Source organism: Haemorhous mexicanus, chromosome 3 (assembly GCF_027477595.1).
Source record: "Haemorhous mexicanus isolate bHaeMex1 chromosome 3, bHaeMex1.pri, whole genome shotgun sequence".
NCBI classification, from domain to species: Eukaryota; Metazoa; Chordata; class Aves; order Passeriformes; family Fringillidae; genus Haemorhous; species Haemorhous mexicanus.
Window position 1 is genome coordinate 80,577,052 of NC_082343.1, and position 16,370 is coordinate 80,593,421.

At 42.8% G+C, this 16,370-nt stretch overlaps 1 protein-coding gene across 2 annotated transcripts in view; it reads left to right on the forward strand.

Moving 5' to 3' along the window:
- Positions 1 to 16,370, forward strand: part of BACH2 (BTB domain and CNC homolog 2) — a 180,358-nt gene that overhangs the window by 130,980 nt on the left and 33,008 nt on the right. For both annotated transcript variants that reach the window (XM_059842454.1, XM_059842455.1), the window contains exon 5: positions 6,419 to 6,673. In XM_059842454.1, the coding sequence (XP_059698437.1) occupies positions 6,431 to 6,673 (243 nt within the window). In that variant the 5' untranslated portion in view covers positions 6,419 to 6,430. The remainder of the gene's footprint in view (positions 1 to 6,418; positions 6,674 to 16,370) is intronic.

A 16,370-nucleotide genomic window follows, 5' to 3' on the forward strand; every position in this document is an offset into this window, starting at 1 on the left:
AAAATTCACACAATTATTGGGAGTTTCATATGACTATGACTGCTCAGTATTCAGCATTTATTAATTGAATAATGGGCTCACTGAAGAGACCTTTGTATATAGTCTGCTGTCATTACAATGAGCTCTCAAAAATGGTGAATTAATCATTAGGCCTTTCAATAGTTTCTTTTTAAAGGAAAGCAGTGACAATATAATCATATCCTTTGTTGTTATAGCTATAATTGAGAGATCGTAATAACCAATTATAAGCATGGTCATTTTAGGAGCTCTGAAGTGTCAGTTATTGATAACTTTCTTTAAAAACAAAGTGTTGATTACACAGAACGAGTCTTTTCATAGAAAAAATATTAGGAGATGGGGAAGGAAGCCTGGAAAATTATTTTCCTCCCACTTGCCACTTAAAAACAGTGCATGTTTATCCCTAAAAACTGTCAAGTCTGATGTGCTCTGCTGCCAATTGTCAGAAGTACAAGCTGCTCTCAACTTTTTTTCATTATTTTATCATCATTCTCCCCATTTTTTTCTGAGTACCTTTTGCGAAATTGTTAGGAGGGAAAAAAAACAATAGAAAATGTCAGAACAAAAGAGCATTTTTCACATTCTCTGCCTGAATCTCGTTGAACAGAAATACTGTGAGACGTTTATGTGCAAATCTGTAATGCAGACTCCAGCTACTGCTGACCAAAGAGCCTTAGATGTGTTCAAGCTGGCCACTTGAAACTGTTCCTAAGATTTTCTTCTGCTGTTAATGGAGCTGATCGAGAGAATGTGAACTGGAACTAAAAATACTCTCAGTTCAGTATTGATCCTCTCTTAACACAATAAGGAGAAAGTTGGGAGTCACCTTGTGTGGCAGGACATAAAATGTGATCTCCAGCTTATGCTTCCAAGAAAAACCTGTGGCTCATTTTACACCAGTTCAGGTACTGCAATTCCTAAATGAGGAATCACAGTGTTATCTGTTGGCTTCTGTATTAAAATGTAGCATTACAGGCATAATGAGGAGAAACTGATAAACCTTTTTAGACCTTTGCAGTGAAGTTGTTGGGAGTCCTCTGTGCACTGTTACAGATGTGATGTCCTGTTTACATTGCTTAGGGTACAAGGAGGGGGATGAGATGATACCTTTAGGTCGCTCTTTTCCCCCATCCTTGCTGGTGGTTTGCCATGGACAGACTACAGAGATGCTTCTGCTGCAGTTTATACACCTGTCATGAGTTGGATTTAGCATTGTATGGCTTCTCATGTCCTAAACCAGCTGCTCTGCTGGAGCTGTTGGGAGTGGGAGTTCCTGGTGTCAGTGACACCCACCACATGTAATCTTTGGACAGATGTTCTCTACTGCTTGCCTTCAAGAACTTGGTCCCACACAACTTCAGTTCCCGTTTGAGAAAGGGCAGCACCGGGCAGCATGTCCATTGCTGTCTCCCACAGCTGGGGACACGGGATGCAGAGGTCTAGGAAGGAGTGGATTTGGGGTTTTGCAGTGGTTACTAGGTCAGGAAGGATGGATGATACAAGGACATTTGTTGTTGGACAGTGGAATATTGTGTGTGGAATACTGGACAGCGGAATGTACGTGCTGCAGCATTTAAATATTCATCCCATGTAAACTTGTACTCTCGGTAATGCAGCTCTAAATGTTTTTATTAGGAGTAACTAATCCTTTTACATATGGAGTAAATTCTTTGCCCAGTAACGTTCAACAGTGGTCAGTTGTACATAGGGCTTATTGCAGTGACTGTGAAATCTCTCAAGGAAAAACTAAACAACCATCCTGCTATGAGGATGGGGTACTATTTTGGTTCATTTCAGTGGTCAGGTATCACAGCCTCTCCATGCAACTCAGTTTTTCCTTATGTTCAGTCTAAACCTCTGTTGTTTCAAATTGTTCCCAGTGTCTGGCTCAATCATGTCATTGACCTTGCAGGGGGAGTGTCAGGGTGCTGTGAGGACCCTGTATGTACATCCAGGCAGTCTGCCATCCTGGAATTACGTGTGCCCAACCTTGCTGTAGCTCCAGAGAGCAGAGGAGCTTGGGCACATTGAACACGACCACAGCCAGATGTAAGCCAGTTTCTGAAAAAATTTCACTGCTAACATGCTGAAAATTGTCCCTGCATTCCTTCTTTGTTGAATACAGTTTATCCTAAGTGATTTCCAGTCTGATGCAACTTATGGCTTATGGCAACTGAGTTTCTCTAACAGCATTTCTAAAGGTTTTGTCAAAGAATTTCTGAAAGTCAACACTAATTACATGTACCAGTGTTGCTCACTGCTTATTTGACACACTTCAGGAATCCTAATAGAGCCCATCAGAGACATGACTTCCCGTTGCAGAAGCCATGCTGCTTTTTCATGATGATAATTTGCCTGGTTAAGTCCTCCATAGCTCTGTCATGATAGAGATTTACCTTTTCACGTAATCAGCCCAGTTCTGATGCAGGACTTTCTGGTGTGTCTTGATAAGATTTTCTCTCCCCCCATGTTTCCCTTTAAAAACAGACACCACATTGCCTGTGCTCCAGCCTTGTGAAGCAGGAGCTGGTTTTTGTGATAGGTAATGTATTTTTGGTAGCAGCTCAGTCAACGTGTTTATGAGTTCCTGGAGAGTTTTGGATGAGCGCCAGCCAGTACAGACAATGTGCTGCAAACCAGAGTGATTTGGATGTTCCATGAGCAACATCTTTGGTCTCCTGAGGTTTTGTATGCTGCCTGCATGCTGCCCCTGCAGAAGGGTTTGGTGGGATCTTCCACCCATCACCATGGAAGGAACTTGTAAGCAACCTTTCATTTCACTTCACTGCAGTTGCTGGCCTTTACCAGCAACTTTTTTGGCTCGGTTTCAATGGTGCTTTCCTTGCCCACAATAGTTCATGCCAGTTTCTGGAAACTTTTGTTTCATAGAGGCTTTTTCTGGCAGCATGGTGACCTATATATGCAAACAAATGCACAGCATGTTCTTTTGAGCCAGAGAAAAGCTTGCTAAGACATCCCCTTTTCGGTTTGAAGAAATACGAAGTGTGTAGCAATGATTTCCATGAATAAGGTTCTGCAAACTCAGCATAATACTGAATTGAGCAAAAAATGATGCAGTTTGAATTAACACTGTGTAAAAGGCTTGCAGCCCAGCTTGCCTCAGAGTTCAGAGATAATACAAGATCCCTGGGTCTTTTTATTCGAAGGAGACAGGAAAAAAAGGAGTTGAATTCTTCTAATTTTCGTGCTCTTACATGCCAAAGTCCTACAGTGACCTTTTCTCTTTGCCCTCTAAACCCTTTCCCTGTGAAAATGAACAATATGCTTCCCAGTGAAGGGTTTCACCATCCTGCACCTTTCCTGCAGGATAAAGCCCTCTTGGAGAGGAAACACCTCACGTCTGGAGGTCATGTGGTCGATGGCAGATCGTGGAAAAGGAAAGACTGTAAATCACTCGTGTTGAAACATTAAAAGCTGATAAATAGGTGGTCCTGAGCTGTAGCCCAGCCCCGGTTTCCCTGTGCGCAATGCAGGGCTCAGGGTGCTTCCTAGAGCGGTCAGGGGCACGGCCAGGGGGAAGTCTGTGGAAGGCTGAGGTCACAGCTGCCAGAGCGGGCATCCGTGTGGATTCTCAGTGGCTGTGGGAAGGTGAATGGCCTGGGTCCACCTTCAGGAAGCCCCTGGAGTCACAACAGTAGCCTTGGGAAAGTATGATGATATAAGCAGCAGGGTGGAGGTCCTTCCTGGGAGAGCAGTTTACAGCCCCAGCATCTCAGGATTGCACCCATCAGGTTTCCTAGCAGAGGAGGCAGGCTTGCTTACCAGTGGGGAAATACACCATGATATTTTCAGCACTTCACAGCACATGCAGCAATTTTTTTTAAAAAATAGACTTGATGAGAGCTGTAGTTAAAAAGTGAGAAATTACTAATTAGTAACTAAGTAATTCGGGGTTTGATTCACACAAATTGCACTATTACTATAAGAGAGGATTGCAATTTCAGGCTAGCTGGGGTTTGGTGGGTTTTTTCTAAGGCACTGAAAATATAATTGATGTTCTCTTCATTATCTGCCAGGTGTCGGGTTTCTTGTCCTTTTTTTCATCATCTGAGATATTACAGGCATAAGACATGCCTGGAAAATAAAGGGGGAAAAAAGCTTACTGCTTTCCCCTTTGCAACTCTCAGGTTTTCTCACTCTTTAATTTCATAGCACGCAAGAGTGACCACTTAGAACACCATTACAGTGCTATCGTTAGCATCAGAGTTTAGTTATGCAGAAAGCTGTGAGTGAGATGAGCTAAGTGTCATTTTCTCTTTTACCTTGGTGGAGTGCTAATAACATGATTGCTGTCAATTCTTCTCATTAGTCTCAATTTATACAGAAATTTATTATTATTTCTGCTTAAGAAATCCAGCTGGTATAGCTCACCCCCGAAGTGTCTCCCTCCCCTGCCTGTACGCAGATCAATTAGCAGCTATGTATCTTCTCTCTACATGTTCAGTTGTTTTAGGGCTAATCTGTATTAGTTGGTTGTGGGTTTTTTTCTGTTCATGTAAGCATTTCAGCTGAGTGCTCAAAAGTGTAGCATGAGTCAGCATAAAGATTGAAAATACCAGTAAAAGAGATTCTGTAAGCATTCCATTAAGACTTCCAGTAATATTGCAGTTTTGTGCTGTTGGCAAAAATACCTATTCTGTACAGAGTCATCATAGCCACTGGCCTAAAAATACTCACATAAAGGCGGGAAGATGAAGTCACCATTGAGAAGTTTAGTCAATATAAGTAACAAGTGTGTCCTCTAAAATCCATTCTTGTCTAGATGATTAGTGTCTTTCAAATGGCACTGTAGGAAAATTGTAACCTACTTTGAACTCACAGCAAGAGAAATATTTTGAAGTCATGTTGTGTCTAGTGATGTGCCTGTATATTGCACTAGCAAAGGAGAATGCTGCAACAATCCACATTAAAAAGTAGCAGAGGAGGAATTTTGCTTTTACTTGATACGGTAGTCAGGTATTTACAGTGCCCAGTACTGTACCAAAATACCATCATCTTACCTTAGCCCTTGATGCCTCTTAATTTTACCTCTCAGAAGGCAGTTGTTGTTCTCAATAAGGAAAAATAATTCCTTTTAAATGCTGCCAGTTTTTGCATTTGGACAACTTTCCCTTCAGCAGCAGGTAGAGTAATACATACTTTAATAATCCTTTTCTCCATGTAAGCCTGAAAAGAAGCAGGTTTGGTTTGGGATACATAGTCTGTTTAGTCACAGGCTTTTACACCTTCCTACTCGAAGTTGAAATTGGAAAATAATGCAAAAAGGATTCAGTCTAGTGCTGGGGAAGATGTTTTTGATAAATTAATTGCTTCAGTGTGTCAAGTGCAAAGAGGATCATGCAGTGTGGGGTATTGAGGGGAGCTGTTTCCCTCCACCATCACCACTGCAAATCCAGTCTCCATGGTCAGAGGCTTTGCCAGTTCTACATGTGTCAGAAACTGCTGAACATCAGCCAGAGAATTTCCCTCACTCAGACAGTAGCAATGGGTGTGTAGTGGGTGTCTGACATCATTCCAACCTCTGCTCTTCAGTCAGGAGAGGGAGACCTGCAGGCAGGAGTAGCCTCAGCACCCATAGGCTGCCTGGGGCTGCACATCCATTCAGGTGAAGGGATTTTTTGGATCTGCGGGTCCAGAATTTGGGAAGATCTACTCTCCTGTAAATGGCATTAAGCCACTGATGAAGGCATGTTACTTTAGCCATACACGGAAACAGATTTCTTCTGGAGCTGCTAAATATCTTCCTCTCCCTCTTAAGGCTTGAAATTCTGATTGAGAAAGTAAGTTGCTGTAGTTAGTGGCTTGTCTTTGTCAGGTACAGTTCCACCTTGCCTTTTACTTGAGCTGAGGTCTTCAGTGTGACTGTGTAGTGCTGCCTGTCTGCTGGAGAATAGACCTGGGGGTTTGAGGGGGTTTTCCCTTTGATCTGAAAATACCAGAAGCAAGTGCAAAGCCCTTTTATTCACCATTAGAAAACCCAACAGTCACTCCAGCTTTTTTTTTCTAAAATCTTCTAAAATTTCCCATGTCCCTATGTTACTGTCATTACTAAATTGGAAATTGGAGATGCATAGTAGGTGGTTTAAGAAAAGCACTTTTCAGTCTGTCTAAACCCTATTTTGGTTTTGAGGGGGGAAGTTGGTGGGGCAAGTAGGTAATCCAAGCGTGTCAGGGTAAAATCCAGTGGCATCAAACCAGTATCAATCATGGCATCTGTCTTTCCTTAGGAACTTCCTTGGATTTAGGGATTAACGGGCTGCTTGGCTGTGGTCTTGAGGTATCCAGATATCGGGCTGAATCTCACCATAGCATATTCACCCAGGGACCGTGCTGCTCCTCACCACCTTGTTTGTGCTTTCTTCTCCCTTGTCCCCTGCAGGGTGTGAACGGCATGTCTGTGGATGAGAAGACTGACTCCCCCATGTATGTGTATGAGTCAACGGTGCACTGTACCAATATTCTCCTCTGCTTAAATGACCAGCGGAAGCAGGACATTCTCTGTGACGTGACGCTGATCGTGGAGGGGAAGGAGTTCCGCGCCCACCGGGCTGTGCTGGCTGCCTGCAGCGAGTACTTCTTGCAGGCCTTGGTTGGGCAGACGGAAAATGACCTGGTGGTCAGCCTGCCGGAAGAGGTACAGTATGTCACCGTGCCCCACCGTGACAACGCGCCCCTTTCTCCCGCCCGGGGAGGAAAACCTCTGTGGTCCGCTGGGGTGGCCAAAGGGAGGGTGGCACAGGTGTCAGTGGCTGCCCCAGCACGGCTCAGGATGTGCTTTTTGTGTTTGGGTGGGTTGCAGATCACTGAAGGATGGACATGTTCACACCATGCCAGCCTTATGATGGAGGCAAAGCTTTAAGATGCTTCAGCTCGCCTCTGTCACTGCTGCTGAAGGAATTGTACCCAAACATTTCATTACCGTAGCCTCGTTCAGGGCAGTATTAGGACCCTTATATTCCTCTGCTCTTCCAGACAGGAAATTTGAAAAGAGTGATGTGACAGCTACATGGCAGGTTATTGTTGAAAAATCATTTGAGCTGTCATGTTGTTGGGAGTTTCATTGCTGTCCACCCCTCTCTGGCAGCTCATATCTTTATTCCATTTCTTTCCCCTTTCCTGCTCCTCATTCACTCTGCCTTCCTCAGAGCTCCCCTCATAAAGAGTTTGGGATTTAACCGTGTTTTCCCCCAAGAAACCATGAACTCTGTCAGAAAGCAGAGGTTTTGTCATGCAGCGTAGCTCCCACAGCAGGAAGCCCAGGGACGTAGAAAACACATACCTCACTGGAAAGTTTACTTTATTTTATCACAGAATCTCACTGGCTGGCTTCCACCCCCACTGTAATTTCCTCACAGCCGTAGAGCTGTGACGGCACACCTACCGTAGGGCACGCTGGTGGCTTTGCTGCCCACAGAGGGAGGTGCATGCCTGATGGCCAGGGCTGCCATCACTGCTGCCTTGGCACTGCCTGCCCAGTGTCTCCAGCGGGGAAGGGTGGCATGAGGAGGGTGACAGTGTACCCAGGGCACAGCACAGCAGTTGCTCAGTGGGAAGGTGCTCTGGCATATGGAAGGTTTTTCACCATCATTTGCTTAACGCCCTTGAGGAGGCATGGTGTGTTTTTAAATGGTGACAGGTCCCAAAATGTCACACATCATTTTTTCCCCTCTGGTTTAGTTCTCCAGAGACTTCAGCAGCGTTGCAATGTCACAGCACAAGTTGGAGAGCATTAGAAGTAGGTCACTGGCTGTGACTTCATGAGTCCTGACACTGAGTATTACTCATGAAGACATTCAACCCAGACATTTTGCATAGGAGTTTAGAGGACCTGCTAGGATGCACATTTTGATTCTGCAGTGTCCACTAATAATTTCCAGTGGAAGAATCAAGTCTCAGTCAGTTGCATGGCTTTCTTGCCACAAAGCAAGGGTAGGAGAGGAGAAGTGACAAAACATGCTCAAGGGTGCAGAGGTGTGGAATTGCAGTGCTCTTCTAGGAAGTCTTAGTGAAACCTCTGTGTATAATTCAGATCCTGTTACATAAAGAAAAGTAATTGACATTCAAATAAGCATGTAGAAGAGTGACTGAGATGTTCAGAAGAATGAGCCTGGCCTAAAGGAGGAGAAGAAAGGACCATGGCAGGCTCATACTGCTGGTGTGACAACTGAGATGTGCTTCAGCTTTAGTTAGAGAGAGGAGCTGAAACAGCCGAGAGGAGGAATTTCTCTTTAATGCCAAAAGGCACTGTGGGCTCAAGCATTGATTGGTTTCAACCGGCTTTCAGTAAAAGTAGATTGGAAATTAGAAGATTTCTAATTCCAGCAGCAGTGAGGTGCTGAGCTGCAGGCCAGTGGAGGGGTCATGATGTGCTTGCACTTGGTCACCCAGTCCTATGTTAATATGACACTAAAGATTTAAAATAAAAAGGGTTGTCTTTCTATGTGTTTTATATGAGATGCTGTCTAGGAAAAAAATCCTCCAGTTCAACATAAATAATTTCTATTTAAGTTAATCCTCTTCACATAAATGAAGTATTAGAGTTTTGCATTTTAGAATGTATCTATCTCAATGAAAATCAAAAAGTTTTTGTGACTTAGTGGCTGCTCTTACGGCTCCAGTGGAGCTCATGGAGTTGCAGAAGTAGTGAACCTAGTTATTAAGGTTTCTCCAAGAACTTTGAAATTGTTGTGCCTTACCCAAGACCAACACTGCTAGTTTGCTACATGCTTCTGTCAGTAGCAGAGCACAAGGGCTCTGACTCTCTCATCCTGGAAAAAAACTCTCTTGGCCTCTTAAAAGAGATAATGACAGTTGCCAATGTTTACTTGTAGAGATATTTTATTTTCCAGATGCAAATAATTTGCCGCTAAAGGCATTGAATCTTAGTTTTCTTGGTGGCTACTTTTCTGGAATAGCTGTGTGTGAGGTGGTCAGCTAAATAATTTCCTCACAGAAGCTTGTCACTTGGGATTAGGAGAGTTGCCTGATGCACCTCACTATTTCTCAGTTACTCTTTGGTTAAGATGCACATCCCAGCTTCTGGTGTTGCTCAGCTTCTCAGCGTTGGGCGCTTCGGTAGGTGCCTGTGCAGACATATGGGAAGTGCCTCCAACAGCATCGGAGCTCCCCGCAAGAGGAACTGAAACACTCCTGGTTTTCAAAAGCTGATAAGGCAGAGGAAACACCATCTTAGTTATATGGCATTTAAAGAAGTCAGCAGGGTCACCTTTGGTTCACAAGCTAAGGACGCTTCCCAAGGCTACTGTTTTCAGTCTGTGGTCTGCAGAGCTCTGGCAGCAGTGAATCATTTCTTAAGGTATCTGTGAAAACTGACTTATTCTGTCATGTAGGGGGTTATTCCTCCAGTGGAAAAATTTCAAACAAAAGTTGAATGTGAATATCCTGAACAACTACTTTTTTTCATGCTTAGAGACAATTTATGTTGGTGTATAATATAGAAAAACAGATGCTGAAAAGAATTTTTAAATGTAGTCTTCACTGTTCAAAACTTCTCCAAAGGTAACAATTGCTCATAAATTTACAGAGCTATTTTTAAGTCAACCACACAAACACTGTATTTTAAATCTGAGCATAGTTTGGAAACTGCTGAAGTACGTTGTGGAGAAAGGGCATTGTTGTTACTATTATTTGTCAAAGGTTTGATGTTGGAGCTGAATAAAGCTTTATATATATAAAGCTTTTACATTCATGTTATGCTGCTGTGAGGAAGCTTAACATCAAAGAAAAGAACTTACTTCTGATTATTCAAAGCAGTAAATCTGCCTCTGAAGTCTAAACTGCAGACTTTTTTTACTTCATAGCATGTTGGGGTCATTTTGTTAATCTGGCATCCAGACATTGTTAACTGTTGTCTAGCTAAACAGGGAACAGATGTTTTTCACATTATTTCTTGTTTATATCCCGTTACAAGCAAGAGCAGTCTTTACAATACACCAGTTATTTCAGCAGGGAGACATTGTGCACACGCAGAATTAGGACTAGTTGGACTTGGAGGGTTTTAAACCACTGCAAAACCTTGTGTTAGACATTTCAGGTTAGTTCAAGCATGTCTTAACAGGCCTCAGTTCAAACCTTTCCTTAATCAACTTAAACAAAGTCAGAATGGAGCTAATTCTGCACTGATTGAAGAGTTTCCATAAACCCTTTTGTGCTGGCCTTGGTAATTTGATTTTGTACCACACCTTTTGTTAAGGCAACATATTTCAGTGTGTGGACCCGCTGCCCAGAACAGCTGCATAATAGCAAGAGCTCAGATGTGGCTGTGGTGTGTGAACTATCAGCCCTCAGAGCAAATTAGAGAAATGGAGTGTTTCAGCTGCCTACAGCTAATGAAAGAGGGCCCCATTAGCTCTTAACTTCTATGCTTTTTTCTTCGTTTTCAGTTTTGCCAAACAACTGGAACCTTGCCTGCTTTTACCCGGGGTGTTTTTCAGCAATTAATGCAGTTTTCCTCTAGCAGGTGCTGTTAAATGCAACCCAGAATTAGTACTTTCAAAGAACTGAGTTTGAAGCTGTAAAGTTGGTTATTCACTCCATACCCCTAACTGTTGTTTTGTTTTATTTAATCACAAAAACTGGTCTTCCTTCCTCTAACAAGGCACTTAATTAAGTTTTTAATTTATGATAAGATGTTAAATGGCACTTATGAGGTTTTTTTAATGGTTTCCACTTCCCATCCAGATTACAAAAAAAGGTGTGATGGAGAGAGACACGGCTGTCAGCCAGGGGTATTGGAGGTCATGCCAATATTAGCTGGCAGCAGGCCGTTATCCAATTAACATTGCTTCATCACTGCAAGTAATAGCTCTCGAGTAGATGATTGAGTCATTCATGCTGTAGTGGTACTCAACTTTACTTGAGAAGGAGCCAGTGCTTCATCAAATGGGTTTTTTATTTGCTAATATTATCTGCCTAACTCTGCTAATGGAACTGCCTGGCAAGTCTGGATGGGCAAGGTGAAAGCTGGGCACTGGATAAGGGACCATCTTCTGTGCAAACACCTTAGTCACTTTTGTGAGCTGCAGGTGCAGTTAAATGGTGAAAAGACAGAAAGAGCAACAAGTAAAACTCCTCAGTGGCATTTGATTCCTACAGGTTAGAAACAGAGATTCTCAACACTGCTTGCATTTTTTTTGATTTGGGAAATTACACTTGAAAGAAATTTTCACCATCCCTGAGAGCATCAAAAGCCTTCCTCTCAAATGAAGCTAAACAAAAGTTTTCTGAAACAGCAGACCAAGTTTTCTTTAGCACTGGTCTGATACCAGCCTTTGTGTTCTTTAAGAAACTTGCTTCCCCAGTAGGTTGGTTAGTTTTACCTGTAGCCCTCAAATTTCTTGAGTCTCTTTCAGAGTGGTGACCTTTTTTAGTGCAATGAGCTGTCTGCTGGGAATGTTTTCTTCCAAAAGGATTAAACTGAGGTATCTGTGGTGTCCAAATCTTCCAAGGCGCAAAACGAAGCAGCATCTCTTTTAGGATGAGGTTGTGGGATTTATCCACACAACTCTTTCCTTTGCTGTTAAGAGAATGATGTTCAAAGTAGATGTAAAGGCTGAATTCCTCCACATTCTCTCTCCTTCACTGCTGCAAAACCTGCCTTTTCCCCACAGGGTGTGGTCCTGTGAAATTTGTCATCTGCTTCTTCGGCTGGCGTGGGTTAACTCCCTCACACCGTTGGTTAAGCTTTGCAGGAAGAAAGACAGGACAGGACCTCGGATTTGGGATTCAAGGCTGGCAAAAGCTGAGTGTGTTGGAAGGCAAAGGCATGCAGCAGCACTCTGGGTGGGACTGAGCCAGGCATCTAACATTAGCATGGCTCGTAGCTGACAGGGAGGAGAAATACTGGCAGCTGCTAACCATCCATGCCAACCTGCCAGCCTGAGGGAAAAATGCTGGGAATTAGCCAAGGAGAGATGATTGTGATGAGGAGAAAATCAAAGGCAGGATGCAGGAGGTCAACTGTCAAATACCCTGCTGGCTAAAGGCACTTACTATTCCTTTTTATCTCTCTAGAAATAAACAGTGTTCTCTTACTTTGTCTTTTTCCTTTCTTTGTATTCTTTGTATGTATAAATATAATATCTTTGAAGAGTGTAGGGACTGAGCTGGGAGTGCTCTGCACAGGAGCATAGAGTGAAAAAGGTGATGAATGTGGAAAAGAAGAGCAAGAAGTTTATTTCCCAGCTGGAGGGATGTTTAACACAGTAGGGAACAACAAAAGACCCTTTTTCGTTGGCACCCTGGAGATATATTAGGAGTAGCTAAGGTTAGCTCTTAGAGAATGGAAAGCAGTAATGTGGTTTTCTCTTTACATGACTGCATTGGCCATTGATGTTCCTCACAGATTGCAGCTCTGGCCAAAATTATTTCTCCTTTGGCTCAGGAGGTGGCAAGAACCTGAAAGCCATTATTCCCTTCATCTGCAGAGCTTTCTGTAGTGGAAAAGGGTTATCTCCATCAGGCTTCAAACTTACTTATGCTTCAACCTTACCTCAGTAATGCCACTTTAATCAGTTCATATGGATAGAAGGTTGGGCCTTTGGTTTGTTAAATTCCTCCCAGGGAATGTGTTATTTTTCATGCTGCCCCACAGTGCTGACACTGACCACACAGAGGGATGGCTGGAGGCTGCAGCTCTGTACTGAGAGTAAAACTGAGCATTTGGGTACTCTTTGAAGTCTGACGTGACGGGACTGTAATTCAGGAGAAACTATGAGACAAAATTGGCTGATGTTTTATGTGTGTTGCTTATGTAGCACAGTACAAGATGCAAACGATGTACTTTGTTTCTAGCAGGTGAGCAATAAAACAATAAAACAGAAATGAGATCTTCAAGATGTGATGTGAAATTCCATCCATGTATCACTGCAAAAGCTTCCAGCATGGCTTGATTTTTCATGCCTCAAGTGTGATGAAGAAACTAGCCACATACTTTTCATTCTGCATAGTGTAACTTCCATTATTTTCTGATGAGGGCTGTCTTGCTATTCATAACATTCTCTGATCTTTTCAGGTGGAGGAAAGCAAAATACATCTATGTTATGGTGAGAACTTAGGCTTCAAAAAGCAAAACAGAAGTCATGTATACATGCATGTTAAGTAGAGAAAATCTTGCAATAGCTCCTTGCCCTCCCTTTGGCAGTAGCTGTACAATTTATTTATGTATTCAAGTAAGCATATGAGGGAAGGGGATTGGGAGATGAATGCGCAGAACAAAATTCACCATTGCAATAACTGCACTCGATTTTTTTGCCCCTGTTAGACTCCTGCCTGCCAGTACTGTTCAGTTGGGCCCATTGACTGTGATTGCACTTGCTAGTGAAAAGGCAGTTTGCAGTGTGGAAACTTTCTTGGTCAAATATTTTGGACCAAACATGGTCTAAAATGTAAAAGATAGCTTGAATAGTAAGTCCTATGTTAAGGGCACGAGAAGAAGCAGTAAGAATGCATAACATGAGGTGGGTTGGTTTTGGTTGTTTGTTTGGGTTCTTTGTTTTTGCTTACTGTGTTCAAATATGTATGAATGAAAATGAGATGGCTGAGCCATGACTGTGCCTCAGCTCTGAGCACTCTGGCCCTGCAGACTGAAAGATTTCTCCCTCTCCACCCCCTCCACTTAAAATTCTCTTACCTTTGCTTTATCTTATATAAAAACCCCTTTCAATTTCTTTAAGGACTTCAAACCAGGTATTTGCTCTTTTAGAGTCCAGAAATACAGGCTGGGCATTTGACTAAACAGATAGGTAAGGTCCTGTGAAGACACCTGTCAGCTTCACAACATCAGGCACCACAACCTGTAAGGTACTTTCTGATTACAGTATCAAGTTTTGTTCCCAAGACCCCCAAAAAATAAGATTTTAATCTTCATACAGCACTTTCTGACAAGGATTCCCTGGTGAATGTTGTCAGACTGACTGTTTTTCTCAGCTACTAATGAAACTGAGCATGTTATGGGTTGGAATATGCTATGTATTCAAATTATGCATTGCAGCAGTCAACAAACATTAAGCCTAGGAAGTATGGCTCAATTTGGAAGTGAAGTATGGGTTTTAGGTGAGCAGAAGGCAATTGGATTGTACTAGGATTTGGGAATGAGATGCTTTTTGTGAGTTTTACAGGGTTGGGTTTTTTTAGAGAAAAGTAGACACAAACATTCTGTTAAATTTGATGCAAGCACTGAAGAGCAAAATGGCTGGTTTATTCCAGGTTTTTTGTGCTGTAATGAATTTTCATCTGTCCCATTTTGACAAGAGACATCCAGCAAACACCTTTGAGTCCCAGTGCAGTCTAACACTACTAAAAGCTTTGTCCTTGGGTACTTTATTTACTTTAATAAAATAAATAAATAGGAGCAGCTGTAGCTGGTCAAACTACAGATCTAGCCCAGGCTTGGTTTGTTTAAAAAAGTGGGCTTTAATTTCTCTGAAAGCACTTGAGAGGAGGTTTGTGTGGTTGTTTAAAGACTTAAATGAAAAGAAAGTATCGGGCATCTCCCTAGGAAGCATGTTGTAAATTACTGGGGAGAGATATCATGAGAAGCCACTGGCAATTGTTTTGAAGTCAGATTAAAATAAGCTGAAAAATTTGGCATGGGTTTTTAGCAACACACTCTTCAATGGTATATGTATGACTGCACATTTTTTCATAACTGTAAGGCAAATGGCCTTTGAGAGCGACAAAATTTAGACACCCCTTTAAGAAATGTGGTGCTCAGTACTGGTGTAGTTCAGTGCAATTCCACATCCTAAAAGAAGATAGATTTGCTAATCAACCTTTCTGTATCTCTCTTTGCTTAATCTGACCGTCTAAGAGTTGATGGCATCAGAGTGTGCATTTAACTGTGTCTGTTTCCCTGCACACAAAAGTAGTTGATTTTTATTTTATTTTTTTAATTTACAAGCCTTTAAAAGACATTGTGGAGAAAGTTGACTTGGAATTTAAATGGTATCCTGCTCCTTTCTGGGGGTCCACAGTCAAAATAACCATAGGTGAACTGAGAATGGCAGAAAACTGCAATACTAAAACTTTGAGTAACACCAAGATGTAAACAAGGTATCTCCAAACAGCTGGAATTGAAAGGCATCAGCTCTGAAGTTAAATAATGGCAATATAAAACCTTCAGCAGTAGATTTCTGAGGTCTCTTGTGACCAGGTAAAATACTGTCATCACCTCTCTGCACATGCTGGAGTGGAAGTTGATGCATCAGATGGGAATTACTGCACAGGTCTGTGCGTCAGGTCAGTGGTGATTAAATCACCTTGTGTGAACCACTCAGCAGTGTTTACCTCTCTCTAAATGCCCTGGTTCACATTACCTCATGTGGAGGTGAACAGACCGACCCACAGCTGGCACAGCTCCTGATCCCAGAGCAGCCCACAGACCTGACCCGGAGCTTCCAGCTTACCAGTCCTCAGCCAGTTTCAGTCTCATTTTCTTCCCTCTGTATAAGGCACTGGAGCTTGTTGGGCTAGCTGCAGCATTTCTCAGGATGATCAGGGTAGGATGGAGCTGCTCACCTTACCAGGGTGTCTGGTCCTGAGTGACAGGTGGGGTCTGCTCTGTGTCCTCTGCCTGTTCTTCTTGCATCACTCCTGAGCTCCTGTGCACTGCCATTGACAACAACTGCTGAAACTACCACATCCAAGAGGAAAGTAGGACTGGGGGCATGGGGCAGATCAGGATGAACCTGTGAATTGCTACTGTCCCTCACCAGGAGACCAGGAGCACTTTGAGGATGCTTAATTAGGAAATTTTGCTTAAGTGACAGCAGTTGCAGACCATCCCATATATCCCAAACAACAGGCAAGCAGGTTCCTAGCAAGACTTAACCTCTTCCAAAGAGAGCTGATCATTCTTGGCAAATGGGAGCTGTAGGTTTTCAGGACATCAGAAACAGGCCATCTTTGTTTTAGTGTTGAAGGAACCATATTTAGTTGAGTATATATTGCACCTGGTCTGCATCATTGCCTGCAGGAGCTGCTCATCATTTCAAAGCAACACTTTGAAGCAAGACTTACTGTGAGGATAGCAGAGAGATTTGGCAAGTGTGAGCCAGGATGGATTCATGGGTGCTGTTGTGTTCTCAGTGCCTCCTTCAGTTCCTGCAGTGTCAGATGTACTTCCCAAAGACGGGGCTGAGGTGAGTTTATGGGGGTAGTAAAAGAGAAAGGAGGCCGTCTAAATAAACTAATTGGCCCAGAAAGGGACCTGAACACGTGTGGGCATCCAGTGTATTGTACTTGAAACACATGGTAATGCTCTGCTTGACATTTGCTTGCTTTGAGTTGTGATAGGACTAAATTCCCACATG